This window comes from Bos mutus, chromosome 4 (genome assembly GCF_027580195.1).
Source record: "Bos mutus isolate GX-2022 chromosome 4, NWIPB_WYAK_1.1, whole genome shotgun sequence".
NCBI lineage: Eukaryota > Metazoa > Chordata > Mammalia > Artiodactyla > Bovidae > Bos > Bos mutus.
Window position 1 is genome coordinate 3,618,276 of NC_091620.1, and position 19,590 is coordinate 3,637,865.

General features: G+C 53.6%; 1 protein-coding gene across 3 annotated transcripts in view; it reads left to right on the top strand.

Annotated features, from left to right (window-relative positions):
• Window positions 1-19,590, top strand: part of DPP6 (dipeptidyl peptidase like 6) — a 787,207-nt gene that overhangs the window by 656,088 nt on the left and 111,529 nt on the right. For all 3 annotated transcript variants that reach the window (XM_070368978.1, XM_070368979.1, XM_070368980.1), the window contains one exon: window positions 7,955-8,075. In XM_070368978.1, coding sequence (XP_070225079.1) covers window positions 7,955-8,075 — 121 coding nt within the window. The remainder of the gene's footprint in view (window positions 1-7,954; window positions 8,076-19,590) is intronic.

Genomic DNA, 19,590 nt, shown 5'->3' on the forward strand with positions numbered 1-19,590 from the left:
CCGCCCCTGAGCCTTGTCCCTGTGGTCGCTGTGAATTCGCTCAGCTCCCATGTCCCAGGGGACTGGGCACAGCCATCAGCTGCAACGGAGCGTAATTTCATTTTGAGGCTTTTCCCTCAGCTTTGGAAAAACAGCACCTCTGAGCTCTGCAGATTAGAGTGCAAGTTCAGCAGTGGGAGAGTTCCTGAGAGCCCGACTCTGAAAAGCATGCTTTTCCTCCACCGTTTGCACTGAGGGGAGGGTCTGTATGGTGATGTTTCACATGCTTCTCCTAGATTGTGGCTGACATTTGAAAGGATGAGCAATGTGAGTACTTTGTAGTAAGAAGGATGGTTTTAGATAATGTGGAAGACTTTCTCTTTCTTGGCACTGAACTCTGCTCTTTGGCGTTAAATCCATGTTATTTTGCTGTGGCGAAATGTGATGCACTGTGTTGCGCTGATTTCTGGAGGAAAGGCTGGGATGGGCAGTGCCGACATGAGAAGCTGAAAGGACTCCGTTATTTGTCGGTATCCTAGCAGCAAGGACTGGATGGGCTGATGATAGTTATTATGCTAATAGTGCATTTCCTTTAAATGTGCTTTAAAATCCTCAAGTTTTTCTGCAGCATTTCTGCAGCACAACTGTCTCCCTTTTTATCCTCCTGATAGCACCACGAGGCAGACGCGGCAGGTATGATTATCTGTATTTCACAGGTGCAAAAGTCCAAAGGCAGAACAACTGTGAATTTTGCCAGGTCCCACCGCCGCCTGGGCAGGAACCAACCTGAGAGCCAAGTGTGCTGAATCTGGGGCAGTGGGTGGACTGGGGACGTGAGCTGTTCACACAGCATAGTTGTGGCTCCAGCACCGGTCAGATGAGAGCTTGCAGAGCCAGCGCCCAGCACCCTGCCCGGCTCTTGGGAGGTGCTCACACTCGAGTCTGTGGGGTTGATGGTGATGCTCCCGAATTGGACAGGAGCCACTAAGAGTCTGGAAAACCCTCACTGATTCAACAGCATTGCCGCCGCCACCCCCACCATCACTGCATTTCCAGACTCAGACACCAACTCGAGGAACAGACGGTCACTTCCTTGCCCAGCCGAGCAGTAGAATGGCCAAAGCAGGGGCTCGGAGAGCAAAGCAGAGTAAGCAAAGAATTGCTCAGTTCCCGAAATGAGCTTGAGTAATCGGAGAGCGAGTCTCAGCACCTTGGCGTGTTGACCTAGGAGACAGCAAGCATCTACACACATATGCGTCTGTTGTTCCCCTTTAGATCAGAGGCTACAGCTTCCCACTGGCGTCAGGTTCTGTAGGCACGGTTTGAAAAGGCTATACGTTCTGTCCAGCATCTTTCTCACATAATCTACCCAAGAAAAGTCCCTCTCGACGTGGTTTTCTGACTGTGGGTGCAGCCAGCCTCTGCCCCCACCAGGAGAGCACAGGGCCTCCCGAGCAACTTTGGGTGTTGCTGTTCAGTCTGAAAATCTGATAAACAAGATATTCGCATTGTTATCAGATTTCCTTTTGTTCTTTGTATGAACACTTCTGTATGGTCAGTACTTCATGCGGTTCTCTGGCCCACCTGTTCGTCTCCTCCACCCATTTTTTTTTTTTTTTATTGCACAAGGAGCAGGAGGCATGGTTTCTACTCATGGGAATTTCTCCTTGGAAAACAGCAGAGACCCCGCCAAGTCCTAAGACGCACACGAGAGCATTTTCACTGTGATAAAAACCAGAATAGATGTCAAACAGCAGAGACATAATGAAATAAGCTACAGTGTATCTCCTAAAAGGCACGTCTCAGAGCATGCTTAATGATATGGAAAAGCACTTCTGATATAGATTCTCAAACATTGTGCAAAACCGTATGTTACATAACTTTGGCTTTATTAAAACTAAATTTTATACCCCACCCACCGACCCTCTCACGTTCTCTCTCATCTAGAAGGGAATAAAATGCCAGACAGTCTATTTTATCAACAGTCATGTGCCGTGTATCTGTTGAGTTGCAGGGTTGTGAGCTTTAACTTTTCCCCTGTACGCCACAGCAATGCTGACTGTACACAGTCAGAGGTCGGCGGCATGTCCCGGTTTCCACCTCATGGTCGGCCAAACTGATGTGTGATTTCCCACCAGCCAGTTTGCTTTTCAAAAAGATAATCCCAGCGGCGTTGTGTTCACCCTCCCGTGGGTGTTGGCGAACATCCTTCCTGTCACCGTTGCATAACAACTTCACTCCAGTGGAGACCCAGTCAGCGCTGTCTCCTGACCTGAACTCAGGCAACATGGGCTGTTCCAGGAGCCTGACGGCTACTCGGAAACGCCCACAGGGACTCTTGTATCTGCCAAGCAGAAAGGTCGACTCACACGCCTGGCACCAGCCTGGCACCAGCTCGGCTCAGCAGGGTGTGGACAGGGGCCGTTTGTCAGCAGCTGCTCCTGGGTGTAGCCCCCCACGGGACTCCTCGCAGCCCTGGAGGTTTTCCTCCACGTCCCCACTGCCAGGTGACAGCACAGGACCCAGGACCCCCGTGGGTGGGTGTGGAATCCCTCCGTATTCCCCTCCCGAGCCCCCAGGTGCCCAGAAGGATGCGCCTGGTGACTGGAGCCACACACTCAGAGAGGCCACGGCGACAGTTTCTCCCGGTGGGCACCGTTCTCCTCGGCCAACAGCGGCATGTCAGCAGTAGTGTGCTCCCCTTCCAGCCCGCAACCACCCTGACCAGTGTTCAGGCAGTAAGCAGAAAGTTAACCAGAAGGTCGAGTTCTGTGCAGAGGCCATGCAGCTCCGAACACAGGAGGGGTGTCCAGTCCCTTAGTCACAGTTGGTGCTTCTGACTTGCTGCTCTGTGGCCCGTGGACAAAGCCCTTCAGGGGACCAGAAGTGACGTCTGTAATACACACAGAAGCTAAGGCCAGGTGGACACAGGAACCTGATGGGCGCCAGCCTCCCCAGGTCAGCCGGCCTCTCCATCAGCCGTTTGCTTCTCCTGCACAGTCTGCTGAAGGATGCGTTGGCCAGGTTTCAAGGTCTAGAGGCAGAATTTCCATGTTCTGGTGACGTGTTTCATCCATGTGCAGTGTTCCAGTGTCGTGGGTCAACTGTGTAGAGTTTCCAGTGGGAACAGAGTGAACACAACAGGGACGATCCCGTTTGCCGTAGGAATACAGCGTACCGTCACTGCTGAACCAGTGGGCGCTCCGTGACCACACGAACCGTTCCATCTCGCCCTATAAAGTAAACTAATGTCCTGTGTAACAGGATCTTTCATCCTCCCTTATTGTGGAAATGTAAGTAAAACTGTGCTTGGTCAGGAAGCAGGGGAACTCAAGAGAAGAAGCAAGAAACAAGGGGGAAAGCGATCAGTGGATCGTGACCACTCCAGGAATGTGTTCTCAAGAGGGGCAGTTGCTGTGCCATGTCAATTTTGAACCCCGGGATGAGTGATATTTGGGGGTTTTAGCTGGAATCCAGAGAATCTGTTTCCCCCTGAATAGTAACGTGTTGAGTTCACTGTGAATGTTGACTTTCCCCTTCAGGATAGTCTCCTCTCGATTACGAGTGTGGTAGTGGGATCATTAATTAATTTGCTGAACGTCTTCTCCAGATGTCAGATACCTTTGGACTCAACGGGCTTAAATATGGAGGAAATCTTAGGGATCATCCAGTCAACCTCGTGTTTTGTAGATTAAGTTACATGAAATTAAGTTACAAGGCCAAGGTTAAGCAATGGACTCAGAACTGGATGTCTAACAGTCTCAGCTCGAATTCAGGTTTCTGTTTCAAGTCCAGCATCCCTTCTGCTTTATCATCCACTGGAGCTGTGCTGCTGCCTTTCAGCCAAGCCCTGAGCCGGGCAGTATAGCTGCCTTTGGGCCTCGATTTTCCAGAACCAATGGCTAAACTGTGCCACTGTGGTGACTGTCCCATCCCCGGCGTCCTTGGATGACAAGCTGCCCTTTGGGCTCCATGTGTCTCTGGGCTTTCTTGTAACCACCCTGGGAACACGTGGGTGTTCTTCCTGGCCACTTCCCCCAGGAATCCTCTCCTAACGCCTCCAGGCAGAATAAAACTTTGTCGTGATGAGAGTAACCACAGAAAGACTAGCGGGTGTGTTACTGAGCCCTGACTGCTGGGCACTGTCCTCAGTGCTTTGACGTTGTCAGCTCACTCAGCCTCACGCCCACCCTAAGACTGGGCTCTGCATTTATCTCATTATTGTTTCGTTGCTTCAGTCATACCCGACTCTTCTGCAACCCCATGGACAGTAGCCTGCCAGGCTCCTCTGTGCATGGAATTTCCCAGGCAAGAAGACTGGAGTGGGTTCCCATGTCCTCTTCCAGGGCATCATCCCGACCCAGGGATTGAACCCGTGTCTCCTGCATTGGCACATGGATTCCTTACCACTGAGCCACCCAGGAAGCCCATGCCTTTATCTCCAGTGACAGATAAAGGGACCTCTAGGAGTCCAGCCCTGGCCCAGTCCCGCAGCAGGTCTGTGGTGCTCCTGGAGCACTGGGTGCAGACACCCTTGTGGGGCCTGGAAGGGACTGAAGCTCTGTAGAACCCAGACTCCCATTGTAAACGTGAACATCTTCAAAGCAAAATGTGTTGTTCCCTACAACTTGTTCCCTTTTGTTTTCCTTCCATTAAAAATGCAGCCAGCGTGAAAATGGATTTAATATCTATCATAGCAAATTTTACTTATTCAGAATATTAATTGGCTATGGTCTGACTTGATTCAAAAATGCATTGTTAGGCTTAGAACTCATAAAAAGAAGTTAAAATTTCATAATACATCTTTACCCTTCGGCAAACTCGTAAGAACAGCTGCAGAAATTAAACGAGGATGTGTACTTGTGTCTGGAAGTTTTCCAGCTCATTTCTGGTTGAAGTGAATGTTTAAGAGGCAGGAAGCCTGAGCAGGAAGCTGATACTTGACGAGTTTTCAGCTCCATCCTTCCATGAGAACCGTCTGTGGGAACTGCCCTTTCGGCATAATTCTGTTTAAAATGTCAATATTTGCGCTGTTTTCTATGCTTGCAAAACACCCTCTCACTGGCCTCGTCAATGACACTGACAATATACTTTTTAGAATTACTTAAAAAAAAAAAGGATTGAGTCCTGTTCTTGGTCCACGTAGCTCTACTTCTATAGATGCTGGAGCTTTGCTTCCCCCTGCGGGTGGAAGGCAGAGCATTTAGACACAGAAAACATGCAGAACTGACCAGGGCCTTGTGAACAGGCTCATGCATACTTTAAGAGCCCCGGGAGATGCTGGATTTTTACCCTGGGCTGCTATTTCGTAGATTTGGCTGCACATGACCAACCTAGACAGCATATTCAAAAGCAGAGACATTATTTTGCCAACAAAGGTCCGTCTAGTCAAGGCTATGGTTTTTCCAGTAGTCATGGATGGATGTGAGAATTGGATTGTGAAGAAAGCTGAGCACCGAAGAATTGATGCTTTTGAACTGTGGTGTTGGAGAAGACTCTTGAGAGTCCCTTGGACTGCAAGGCGATCCAACCAGTCCATTCTAAAAGAGATCAGTCCTGGGTGTTCATTGGAAGGACTGATGCTAAAGCTGAAACTCCAATACTTTGGCCATCTCATGCGAAGAGATGACTCATTGGAAAAGACCCTGATGCTGGGAGGGATTAGGGGCAGGAGGAGAAGGGGACAACAGAGGATGAAATGGCTGGATGGCATCACCGACTCGATGGACATGAGTTTGGGTGAACTCGGGGAGATGGTGATGGACAGGGAGGCCTGGCGTGCTGCAGTCCATGGGGTTGCAAAGAGTCGGACACGACTGAGCGAGTGAACTGAACTGAACTGTAATCACCTGGAGTGTTTCTTTAAAATACAGATGCCAGGGTCCCACGCCTAGATTCTGATCCTTGGGCTGGGCTCCTGGACCTGGCAGTAGGGTTTTCAGAGCTTCTCAGATCATTCTAATATGCAGCCGAGTTTGAGAGCTGCTGACCTAGACCACCCTCCTCCCCAGCCCCAGAGAATTTGGGGTTGACCCAAGGTCAGAGCTGTAACATCCCCCAGGGCACCCCAGTGCTGCACACAGGTCGCCCAGCCAGCAGCCGGAGGCCCTCTCTGCCTCCTCCACGACTGCACTGGCCACACTCAGGGCATCCTCCCCACTGTCCCTGCCAGTCGGCCTCCATCCTCACTCCTGCGGTGACAGGCTGACGCTTGCCTGTCCTCCCTGCATCCATCTTCACGGCCCGGGGCTCACCTGCAGAAGACTCACCCCAACCCTGGCGCTCCCTCCTCAAGCCTCAGCCAAGGCTTCCCGCTGCCCCTGGGGTCCTGTGCCTGGCAGGATTCTGGTCACTGGGAGCGTGTGCCCAGTGCCCCCAGCCCCCAAGCCCTGCCTCTGGTTTCTCGCAAGCTGTTTGCCCCTTGTCATCTCATTTATCCACCCCCTTTCCTTGTCATGCTCCCTGTCCAGATCGCAACCTAAAACCCACTTTCTCGAGCGCTGACCCTTGCTCCAACCCAGGTGAACCTTGAGGACGTCCTGCTCTGTGAGTTGAGCCAGACACAGAAGCACCCACACTGCACTTTTCTATTCTATGAGGTCCCTGGAGTCGTCAGGTGCCTAAGACGCAGAAAGTAGAACGGAGGATGCTGCGGGCAGGGAGTGCAGTTAGTGTTTTATGGGGGCGGGGCTTTATTTCTGCAGGATGCCAGGAGTCCAGGAGATGGCGGTGGGGACAGTTGCAGGACAGTGTGAGTGCATTTAATGCCAGCAGACTATGCGCTGAAAAGTAGCCAGGGTGGCAGGTTTCATGTCGAGCATGTTTTACCACAATTAAAAAATATATACTTTTCGGTCACTTTCTCAGGCCTGTCCTTTGTCCTAAGGCAGCAGTACCATCACATGTCCCCACGTCTCCACTTGTCCCCATCAGAGCATTCTCCTGTTAAAGTCTGTCTTCTTTACCAGACTGTAAGTAGGATGAAAGTGCATGATACATCCCACCTCGTCCATCAACATGCTGTCTCAGGATTGGCACAGAGCAGGTGCCCACCAAGTGGTGGTGGTGTTCAGTCACTCAGTCATGTCCGACTCTTTGCAGCCCCGTGGACTGCAGCACATCAGGCTTCCCTGTCCTTCACTATCCCCCAGAGTTAGTGGGAGATATGAACTTAATGCTCAGATTCATGCCCATTGAGTCCATGATGCCAGCTAACCGTGTCATCCTCTGCTGCCCACTTCTCCCACTAAGTGTTGGTCACTCAGTCGTGTCCGACTCTTTGCAACCCCACAGACTGCAGCCCACCAGGCTCCTCCATCCATGGGGTTCTCCAGGCAAGAATACTGGAGTGGGTTGCCATTTCCTTCTCCAGGGGATCTTCCCAACCCAGGGACTGAACCCGGGTCTCCTGCACTGCAGGCAGATTCTTTACCTATTGAGCTACCAGGGAAGTCCACTAAGTAGTTTTTAGTAAATGTTGAGTGAATAAGTCTCAGGTTTCCAGTTTCCCAGCCCACCCCCAGCCCACCCCCCCCCACCCCACCCACCCCCACCCCACCCCCACACCCCACCCCCACCCCCACCCCCACCCCCCACCCCACCCCACCCCCACCCCCACCCCCCCCACCCCACCCCCACCCCCCCCCACCCCCCCGCCTTCATAACTTCTAGGGAAAATACAATTGCTAACACAGTCAAGGCAACTTGATGTTAACACCCCCACGGGTTTCAGATCAGTTGTCGAGGTGGTAAATGACAGCATTGGGTGAACTGCGTGTAGTTTGAGGCTCTGACTGACCCTCAGTGTAGATGGTGTTGGAGGCAGGTGAGCCCCAAGGGATCTTGAGACCCTTGTTCTGTCCAATAAATGCACCAGGAAAATGCCTACCAAATGGCCGGCTTTGGGGTTTTAAGAACACCCTGTTTGGAACTGCTTCCTTGATTAATGCTGTGCTTTTTTTCTCTTTCCAATTAGATATTTATCTTTGAAAACAATATCTACTACTGTGCGCACGTCGGGAAGCAGGCCATCCGCGTGGTCTCCACTGGGAAGGAAGGCGTGATTTACAACGGCCTCAGCGACTGGCTGTACGAAGGTACGCGGGGGGCGGGGCGCCGTTCCTGTGGGCGCGGCTGCCACTGCTTCACGGCGGTTCGTGGTGGTGATGTGCACTCTGTCAGTTAAGCTCTGGTTTCTGGAGCTTCAGCTAAATTCCAGAGGGCGTGTGGAGCCCCGGGGAGCAGCAGGTGGCCGGCGGGGGCCTGCAGTGTCGGTCTCTCACTTGGTGGCCAGGTGTGCTGGGCACCCGCCAGCCTGTGCCATGCTGGGGATGACTCTGAAACAGGCAGGGTCCAGACTCCAAGGTCCCCTGCTCCCTTTCCGAGAGGCAGAGCACCTGGTTCTGCCTGGGGAAGACGTCAGAGGGTAAACCCCCACGGGCAGGGTGAGGTGCTGCCTGCGTGCATCCATCCACCTCGCTGGACGTTTCCTGCCACTGGGACGCCGGAGGACTCCGGCGGCGGGCGTTACTGAACCTCTGAAAATCTGAGCGAGCAGCTCTTTTCTGAAGCAAGCATCTGCCTACAATGCGGGAGACCCGGGTTCAATCCCTGGGTTGGGAAGATCACCTGGAGAAGGAAATGGCAGCCCACTCCAGTATTCTTGCCTGGAAAATCCCATGGACAGAGAAGCCTGTTAGGCTACAGTCCATGGGGTTGCAAAGAGTCAGACACGACTGAGGGACTTCACTTTCACTTTCCGTGCTGATGAGAACTTTGCTGTGACGGTAACAGTCGTGTATTGATTGCTGCTAGCTGCCAGGCCCCATGCTAAGTGCTTTGGTGCCTGTTAGCACCTCATGTCACCTGCCGTAGTCCAGGCTGCTGTGATACCAATAGACCACAGTCTGGGTGGCCTGAGAACCTTCTGTCTCTTTCACATGGTCCAAGATCAGGGCTCTGGCAGTGCTGATGTCTGGTGAGGGCTCTCTTCCTGGCTTGCAGATGGCCGCCTTCTCCCTGTGTCCTCACAGGATGGGGGTGCGGGGGGAGAAGGAGGCAGGGAGCAAGCTCTGGCCCCTTCATCCCGCTGGTGGAACACTCATCCCATCATGGAGGCTCCAAAGGCCCCGCCTCCAGACACCATCACCGCGGGGATTCGGTTCCACGTGAATTTTGTGAGGCCACAGACACCCTGTCCATGGCGCCCTCGAGAGCGCATTCTGAGATGAGCGTGTCACAGACATTTCACCACGGAGGCAGTGGTGAGGGTAGGTCATCTGCCCGAGTTGGCACGAGGTCAGGGGAGATGCTCTGGGTTGGGGGGGGGTGTCACTGTTCAGCTGCAGGACTGCCCCTCCTGGACATGCAGGTATGGATGGGCGCCAGGCTGATACACAGTGGGTACCCGTCTCGACCTTCCCACCTGAGAACCCATGAACACAACAGGAGTCCACTGTGCAGGGCTGGACCAGGGGCTCTGGGATGCCTGGGCGTGACAAAGCCTGGAAGAGCTCATGTTTCATCAGTGTGGTGCGTCCCTTAACCTGGGCTCTGCATTGCAGCAGCTTTTTTATATCCTGGAGAACAGAGCACAGAAACATATATGCTCAGTCCCACTTCCCACTGGAATCTCACTGAAGCCACTGAGGCTCAAGGTTCTGTGACTGGGTTTCCATTTTTTTAAATTGAGGTGGAAGTCTTTGACAGTTAAATGCACAGTTCCAAGGCCACGGTTCGGTGGGCTTACTAACATGCTCTGTGCAACCCCATCAAGGCGTAGAACGTGGGACTTCCCTGGCAGTCCAGTGGTTAAGGGTCCACGCTGCCCTGCCGGGGGTGCAGGTTCAGCCCAGTGGTTAAGGGTCCACGCTGCCCTGCCAGGGTGCAGGTTCAGTTAAGTGGTTAAGGGTCCACGCTGCCCTGCCGGGGGTGCAGGTTCAGTTAAGTGGTTAAGGGTCCACGCTGCCCTGCCGGGGGTGCAGGTTCAGTTAAGTGGTTAAGGGTCCACGCTGCCCTGCCGGGGGTGCAGGTTCAGTTAAGTGGTTAAGGGTCCACGCTGCCCTGCCGGGGGTGCAGGTTCAGTTAAGTGGTTAAGGGTCCATGCTGCCCTGCCGGGGGTGCAGCTTCAGTTCCTGGTTGGAGAACTAGATCCCGCATGCCACGTGGCACAGCCAAAAAATAAAAATAAACAGTAAGAATAATAAAATAATTTCTGAAAGGAAATCCTTCAAAAGGCACAGAACACTCCCTCATCTCAGAAGGCCCTCCCTCCACCAAGCCCCTTCCCAGAGGCCACCACGGTCCTGATTCTGTGCAGCTGGCTTCCTGGCTGAACGCTGGAGCGCTCATCACAACGGTACCCCTCCCTGTGGTCTCCCCGGAAGCCTCATGTTTATTCCATCGTGGTCACCACTGCTCAGAGCACCCACGGGTCTGGTTCTGAGCTGCATTCCGGGCCCCAGGAGAATCGACCTTGAGGTTTCATTGGGCTCACCCGAGGGTGTCACGGGACGAAATGGACAGTATCCACCACGCTTCTGCTGTCCTGTGACAGACAACCCTACAGGTGGCAGAGGGGTCAGGGCAACAACCCCATGGCCCCCAGAGAGGGGCGGGGCACTGGGGTCCCAGCAGGAAGAGCCTCAACCCACTCTAGGAATAATCTTCTTTAAAACTCCATCACCAGGAAATTGAGAATATCTTTTTTAGTATCTTCCTAATAAAAGAACTCATTGCCTTGCAATTCAAGGTAAGCTTCTGCTTGAGCAGATTGGTTGAAAAGAAATGTTTCTTTAGGGCATTTACAGGGAATTGTGTTGGTGTGATAACAGGGCCCCAATATTCTAAATCAATCATGGTTGATGTACAGCTCAGTCTGCTGAGTGCTGTTCCCTGGAAGGTTATATACACTGATGCTTCGACTCCTGGAGCCTGCAAGGAATCTCAGCTCCTTTTTAATAATAGGAAGGTAAACTCTGAAGGCTGCTTTTTTCTCATCTGTGACTTAACTGCTTCACCTCCAAATGCTCCTTTTAAAAAACGGTAGGGGGCAAGATTAGAGGAAAAAAATACCCTGAAAGTGTTTGCAGGGTGCCTGACTCACTCAGAGATGTTAGTTCTGAGAAGCAGAGCTTACATAAATTCTGAGCTACTCCACGGCCCATAGGCTTGTTGGCAGTCAGACGCCACATTGATTTGTTTTGTTTCCCAGAAAGGATCTTTTGAACATGTTGAACGTTTCAGAATATCAAGGGCTGAGGAAGAGGAGGAGGACATGCAGGGGAGTGCCAGGAGCCCCCATCCCTCGAGCCGAGGTTTACATGCACTCCATAGGAAACCCCCTAACTCACTGAAGCAGCCCCCACACTGGGAAACGTGCCCTCAAGGCCGTCTGTGACATCAGACCACGAGCCCCACTGACTCTGCAGATTCCTGCCCTCACAGCGGCCACACACTTATCTTGATGAGTAAAGTGCATATTTTATTCTTCTGGGCAAATGTCATGCAGTTACATAGTATTTTGATTTTAATTTGAGGTTAAAGATGACTTAAAAGTGTCCCACAACTCTTTTAAGGTTTAGTAAGGTCAAGTTGGGCTTCCCTGGTGGTTCAGATGGTAAAGAATCTGCCTGCCATGGGGGAGACCTGGGTTTGATCCCTGGGTCAGGAAGACCCCCTGGAGAAGGGAATGGCAACCCATTCCAGTATTCTTGACTGGAGAATTCCATGGACAGAGGAGCCTGGTGGGCTACAGTCCCCGAGTTTGCAAAGAGTTGGACATGACTGAACAACTAACACTTTCACTTCAAAGTTGGTTACCCAGAATCTAAAGGTGTATTCAGTTTTTGAGAACTCAGAAAGGGAGATTCTGTTAGGAATTTGTACTTTCATGCACGTCTTAGTGATTTTGCAAAGCTCCTAATATGTAAGCTTATGAGCAAAGGGCTGGATTGTCCAAATTTTTATGAAAGGTTCATGGTTTCCAGTGTTACAGAGGTGGTTGTATTTTCCAGTCAACACTGTTTACATTAGTTCCATTTTGATCATTGCCATCATATACACGAGGTATGGTGGGCTTCCCAGCTGGTCCTAGTGGTAAAGAACCTGTCTGCCAATGCAGAAGATGTAAGAGACGTGGGTTTGATCCCTGAGTCAGGAGGATCCCCTGGAGGAGGAAATGGCAACCCACTCCAGTATTCTTGCCTGGAGAATCCCATGGACGGAGGAGGCTGGAGGGCTCCAGTCCATGGGGTCGCAAAGGTCAGACACAACTGAGCGACCCACACTGCTACTACCATAGTGGTACAGCACAGAGTTTTTGGCCAATAACTTTTCAATAATGAAACTTTAAGTCATCACCTGTTTTGCTGTCTTATGAGACATCCGTACCTCCGTTGCCGAGGCAGTCAGATGCGTGTGTGTGTATGTGTGTTGTTTAGTCACTCGGTCGTATCTCTTTGCAACCCCATGGACTGTAGCCCACCAGGCTTCTGTGTCCATGGGATTTCCCAGACAGGAATACCGGAATGGCTTGCCATGCCCTCCTCCAGTGGATCTTCCCAACCCAGGGGTCAAACCCATGCCTCCTGCATCTCCTGCATTGGCAGGTGGATTCTCAAGGAGACAGGGAGTTGACTGAGGAAACGGCTCCCGTGGGAAGTAATGTTGTCATGACCAAATTGTGGGGCTCCCTGGGGTGGTTTTGAAAATGTGTACTTTCCACAGGAAATATGTTCCTGTAAAGAATTCTTCCCAGATCATCCTAGTCACCCCAATCTTGCCAGATTCCCTAAAGTGAAATTCTAAGTCATAGTTCCCATGGAATGTGCCTTTGTCTTTGACTAACCTTGTGGTTTATTCCATGCTTGGTGAGCGGTGTGTGTGTGTGCTGACCTGTATACCTAGGCTCCCATGTCCCCTGCCCAAGCTCTGTACTTGTGATCGGTGGATCAGGCCTGCGGGGTCCACTGTGACCACAGGTCCCAGCGGACAGCCCTCGCCCGGGACTGTCAGATGCAGGTAGGGGACATGCACACCAGGTTTTTATCAGCAAGAAAGTATTTCTGATGCCTCTCACTCTGTTATTAAACCACCCTCCTGCCATATACACATTTTGATCCTGATATTTTGCAAAGCTCATGGAGCCACTCTGAGTGTCCGTTCTTGATTGAGTTCTTCAAATGCTAACATCTCTGAAGTACCTGGATCCGGTACTTCAGTCATTAGCAGGCTGCATCCTGGTGGTAGACACGCCCGTGGAGCCTCATTCTGGCTGGACTGATAGATTTAGAGACAGTTGCATGGCCTGGAGTTCAGGGGACTGAGAGTCATGTTCACTTCTGCATGCTTATTCAGACCATGGATTTGTAGCTCTTTGGATGTGGTTGTTGGTTACTTCTCCGATTTACCTGATGGGAAATCTTGGTCAGACCAGGAAATCTCCCAGAAAATTGCCTGCAGCTTGTGGTGGGCTTTACAAAGCCCTCTCGTGTGCGAGCGGCAGAGCTGGGGGGGAAGGACAGGGTCTTTGCAGCCACCTAGCCTGCCTTTGAATCATAGCTTCACCATGTAAAAGCACCATGAAGCGGAATGAGATCTGAACTCTTTGGGTCTGTTTTCTTATCCGCAAGACAAGCCTGAAGACCATCTAGGTTCCCTCAGGTCATCTTGGAAATTAAATGGACTGATGTGCTTACAATTCTTAGAACAGCCCCTGGGACAGGTGAACCGCAGCTGTTGCCGTTGAAGCTACTGTTATTCTTTATCTTGGAATTTTAAAAAACCAGTGGCTTCCCTGCTGGCTCAGATGGTAAAGAATCCGCCTGCAATGCAGGAGACTCAGGTTTGACCTCTGGGTCGGGAAGATCCCCTGGAGAAGGCAACTCACTCCAGTATTCTGGCCTGGAGAATCCCATGGACAGAGGAGCCTGGCGGGCTACAATCCATGGGGTCGCAGAGACTCGGACACAGCTAAGCGACTGACACTTGAACTTTTCCAAAACTGGTCACATAGCAGGTACACGCCTCTCTCGCTGGCATCGTCAGCACCAGAAGCACGAACGCGTGGTCCATTCTCCTCCAGCATCAGTGTTGAGAACCACTGAGCTGTTCACTCTTGAGTTATTGTCTCCATATGTCTATGTAGGAAGTGCAGGCTTCCTGCTCCCCCTGGAGAGGATGTCTGTGCAGATACAAGCGTCGCCCTGGAACCTTCTCTCTGCATCAGCGTCCCCGAGCTGGAGGCGTGCCCCCCTCACCTGACAGCCGTTCACCCTTGAGCACCACGGTCATGTCACTCGGTAAAGAGTGTGCTTCAGGGTGGCTTGTAGACATTACATAGTTAAAAATTCATATTGCAGTTCGCTTCTAAAGAGGGACACAGGCATGAAGGTGATGATGAGAATACCGGAATTTAATCAGCCTCCAGGGGCGCCCCCGACCCAGGAGGTGCTGCCTGGACCAGCAGCAGCACCGGGTAGCAGGCGGCCGACCTCTAGTCCTGTAAGTCAGCGCTTTTGGGGTTTGAAGTGAAGTGAGCGTTCTTCCTGGGTAGCCCCGTCTCCAGCACATGAAGTAGCGGTGACCTTGACTCAGGCAGCAGGGGGTCTTACCTTGTAGAAAGACACAGAAGAGGCCACAGCTGTTGAGTGGGGACCCTCTCGGGTCTGGCATGGGGCGGGATGAGATGCTTCGGTGTTGGCTCATTGCTTCTGTGCTCTCTCTGACCCCCGACGAGATGTCCTCCTGTTTCCCTGTAAACGTCAGCACAGGACAGTGGTCCAAGGCTGAGAGTGAGACTGTCAGGCCTGTGGGGAGAAGCTGCCAGCCAGGCCGCATCCAGCTGGCCCCAAGGCTCTCCTCGCCCCCGGGGCCGGTCCAGCCTCATCTGGATCCTCCGCTTCCTTCTCGGCCTTCGAGTCCCGTCACACCCACCCCTGCCCGCATGCCTCCCCACCGGGACGGTCCCTACATACAGCCGCGCTCCCCCGTCCTCTCCGTGCAGCCCTGGCTCCAGGGTTCAGGTGCAGGGTCCCAGACTCCCCCCGAGGGAGCTTAGCTGGCCTCCTTTTTCCCACTACCATCAGAGCTTCCGCACCCTTCCTTCAGCAAAAATAGCAGGCTGATCACTGAAGAGCCCCAGGAACGTTTAATCTCACCGTAACGATGAGCTTCACTCTTTTTATCCCCAAAGGAGGCAGGAGAGGTGTTGGGAATGGAGACAGGACCGAGGGGCGAGGCAGGGACGTTACTCCAGACCGCCTGCTAATAACACTGCCAGGCGGGGCTGGCCCGCGGCAGGCGTGCTCGCTCTCACCCACTGCCTCTTCCACGGCTCACCTGACATGACTAAACAGGAACGAACTTCCTGCCGCAGCTGCAGAAACTTGGGCTCAGAAGCATTGCGTGACTTCTCTGCGGTCACACAGCCAGTAAGTGTTTCCAACTTGGCCTCCTCACTACACGCCCATCATGTATAAAAAGCTGCATAAACTTCTTGCAGATTAAAAATAGGCCTGATGGGTTCCCGAGGCGTGAGCGGACCACCCATCACCTCAACAAGGTCTGCTCGCACCTCCGACACCCCCAGCTCTGCACCAGGCGCTTCTCAGCATGGGCGTGAGGGCCCCAGGACCTGCGGGTGCATCCCTGAGCTGCCACGCTGCCACCGGTGACCTTGAGGCAGTCACATACCTTGTCTGACCTTCAGGTTTATCATCTGAAAACGAAGAGCTCAGATAACTTCCCCAAAGATTTAGTGTGAGGCTGGATGATAGCACACGGCGGAACCACGTGGGCATGGCAGGACGTGTCATCACGACATGGCATCTCGGGGCTGTGAAATATCCCATGAGAATCCACCTCCCGCCGGCTGCTGGCAGACGTGGCAGGGTCTCAGACGGCCGTTTGCCCAGGGTCAGACGAGTGTCTTCCACAGGGGGCAGAGGTGTTTGTAAGGCGAAGGTCAGGCCTGAGCCCCCCAGAGCGTGGCACCCCCAGAGTGTGGCACCCCCAGAGCACCCAGCTGAGTGCAGGGGAAGGGTCTGGAAAGCGGTCTGGATTTCTCCCGAGAGAAGCCTGCAGAGACGTCCTTGCCCATCATCTCCCTTGTCTTTCTCCTTGGGTCCCCCACCCTCTGAGTGCCGGGGTGACCATAGCTGTGGTCCATAGTCACTCTTGTATCTTCCCGCCTCCCGGGAGCATGCAGGCAAGAGTTTCCATGGAAACTGTGTGATGAACGGACCTTCCAGTCATGAGGATGGGGCGTAAGCCTGGGGGATCTCCAGGGGTGCCCTGGTGGCTCTCCACTGGAAAGGTGACCGTGGCCCGAGCTGGGGCGAGACCGCAGCACCAGCCAAGGAAGAAGCAACATTCTGTCCAGGACGTCAGGCCCGGGAGGCCGGGGCAGGGGCCAGGGCCCGGCGACAAAAACAGCAAATGCTGGAACTCCCGATCGGGAATTTCCCCCAAGTTCAACGCCGAGGGCAGGGCCCTGACCTGTGCTTTGCAGCCCAGCGTCCTCCCTGTACTGAAATAAACCTGGTCAGAGAAGCGGGAGAGGATGCCGAGGTCAGGCTGGGAAACTCTAAAACAAACCCACAGGGACTTCCTCGGGGGTCCGGCAGTAAAGATGTCACATGTCCACTGCAGCAGATCCAGGTCCAATCCCTGGTCAGGGAACTAAGATCCTTCAGGCCATGTGGTGTGGCAAACAAGTAATAATTTTAAAAACCAGAAAACAAGTCAGCAAAGCAAACCAGACACCCCCTCCAGGATTCACAGCAGGAGAATCGCTCATGCCCCGCATAGGGCAGAGGTGGGCGGGTCTGCTCCCAGAGCTCACCCAGGGGCGCAGGCTGCAGGCCCCGCCCTCCCGCCTGGCAGCAGGCCCCGCCCAGCCCAGAGTGGGTGGAGACGGAGGCGCTGTGCTCGGACCGGAAGTGACTCTGCTGCGCGGCCCTGCTCACCACCCGGCCGCCAGGACCAGGGCCCAGGACGCAGTGCTGGCAGTCAGCCAGACGCGGGAGAGGCCTGCACAGTGGAGACCCTGCCCTGCAGATTCCCACGGTGGGGCCGCAGACCCCAGATCTGGAATCAGCAGGAGAGGAACTCCTGCAGGGCCGGGGGGGCCCTGAGGGTCAGTAAGAAGAACTGAGCAACAGGTTTAGGGGCACCCGGGGGGTGTGGGTAGTGGTTGCAAGACTGCTGCGGCTGCTATCCCCCAGACACCAGGCGTGGGGGCATTAGCGGGGTGGACTCTGGGTGAGGGCGGCTTGGCCTGCCCGAGCACTCGCAAGACATTAGTGAGTCACTGCAGGTAGCAATGCCATGTCCCCCTCATTGGACCGCTCAAGAGACAGCTATGGGTGTAACTTTTTGTCGCTGCAAACTCACCTTGCATGCGTGGTCACTCCAGTCGTGTCCAACTTTTTGCAACCCTGTGAACTGTAGACTCCTCCATCCATGGGATTCTCCAGGCAAGAATACTGGAGTGGGTGGCCATTTCCTCCTCCAAGGAGTCTTCCCAACCTGGGGATCGAACCGTCGTCTCCTGCGTCTCCTGCCTTGGCAGGCGCGTTCTTTACTGCTAGCGCCACCTGGGAAGCAAACTCAGCTCATTTCCCACTTCACGGCTGATAGCCCAGGGGCATCAGCCAAATCGCCAGCTGGTAGGTCTCCATCTCCCATGAAAGGTTGATCAGTGACACGTGTGCCTGTGATCAGCACTCTTCTCCACGTCTCCTTGGAGTCCTTTAAATTAACCGCTGTGTTTCCCACTGAGCAGCCCCCGACGGCAGGGGACAGACCCCAGGGTGGGCGGGCCCCGTGGAGCTGGCCATCGTGTGACACCGTCGGTTTACTGCAAACCCCAGCTCACAGAGTCAGAAGCCGAGTCTGCCCTTGACAGTCCTGCCTGGGCCTTGTGGGTCCCTGATTGTTCTAATTCAGCGTGAAACAAAAATCAGGAAAAGGAGAACTCTGAGGGGAAAACGTTCTCTCCACGTGTGGGAAGAATTCCCGCTGGTCTTGAGAAATGTTTCTCACAATTAATTACCTAATCCTGAGAGAGTGATAAATAATATACGATGCTCAGTGGTTAGGCTTTTAAAGCTCTTTAATTATGCATCGACTGTGGGATTAAGACCGACACATCTCCATCTTTTGGTTGTGGAGTTTTAATGAAACTCGGGTATCACTGGCTGAAATCTTGACGCTCCCAGACACCCCAGTTTCTTTTAGTCTTTTTTGTTTCCTAAAATCTTGTAAGGACTTGAGACCCTTTGCCCTAGTGTCGAGAGTCTTGTTAATGTTAGTGTTCCACTGAGAGGCAGGCCGCAGATGCTTGAAGAAAGACATGTGAGGCTCCGAGCTTGCCTGCGCTCGAGACGTCATCTGGGCCCAGAGGCCAGGGTCCTGCCCCCACCCTTTCCCACCGAACCCGCGTCCTGACCTCTTTGCGCTTAGTTCTTTTTCTCTGCTCTGCAAGCATCACGGGATGGACCGGATAGCGCTGCCCGCCTTCCCCAGCTGTGTTTTCCTACTTGAATGTCAGGGGGAGCACTCAGTGTGATGGCGTGAAGTCTGTATGCATAGGAGGTGCCTTTGCGACGGGTTGTCTACCTGTCCTTGGCTTTCCTGGGTGGGTGTCAGGAGGAAAACGCCCCGATTATAGCAGGGTCGGGGGCCCAGCACAGGGTGCCCCCATCCTCCACCCCATTCTGCCCCCCCGACCCCCCGCAGGACACGCGTGTGCTGGGAATTCATCAGGGGTTCTCATCTGCTTCTCCCTGCCGCTGGTCCTCCCTTCGTGGGACCTCCTTTTCCTTTCTTTCTATACAACCTGTGTTTTCAGTGTAATTTTTCTCTTTGCCCAGGGCTGGGTTTGGGGAGGTTGGGGCAGGGTGGGGGTGAGATGGCAGCTCAGCTTCTCCACGTCAGAGCCCCCTGGACGTGGAGACACGCCCTTGTCACTGTTACTGCTAAGTCGCCCAGTCGTGTCCAAGCCTCTGCGGCCCTATGGACCGTAGCCTGCCAGGCTCCTCTGTCCATGGGATTCTCCAGGCAAGAGTACTGGAGCGGGTTGCCATGTCCTTGTCACAGATCCTATGAATGAGGGCCGGTGCCTGGAAGGAGATCCAGGCCTTAGGTCTCAGGTCAGTCGCACCTTCCTCCTCGGTCTCCCAGCAGAGGGAGAGGCCGTCTCTCTGTCACCGTCGTGGGGTCAGGGTGCCCCAAAGTGACTCCTGCACTGGCCAGAGGGTACAGGCCTATGTCTGTACCACATGCACTTATGGCTCCAAGCCCCCGAGCAAGTCCCGGCGGAGTCCGGGGCCTGGCGTCCCCAGCGTCTGCCCCACCCCAGGCTCCTGCGGATGGGTGGGCCCCTCCCCAGGACACGACGCCTTCCTCCCAAGGCCACAACTTGTCCATTCACTGAAAATGGGCCCCAGGCCTGGGAACCACTGGGTGCCAGCCGTCCCCAAAGAGCAGATGACCATGCAGGCCTTAATGGAGAACTCCCGTCCAGCACCTTGTTCTTGCTGCAGGAGTTCGAGCATATGGCACTTGCTTTATTAATAGAAAAACCAACAGCTGTGGGGACACAAGCCC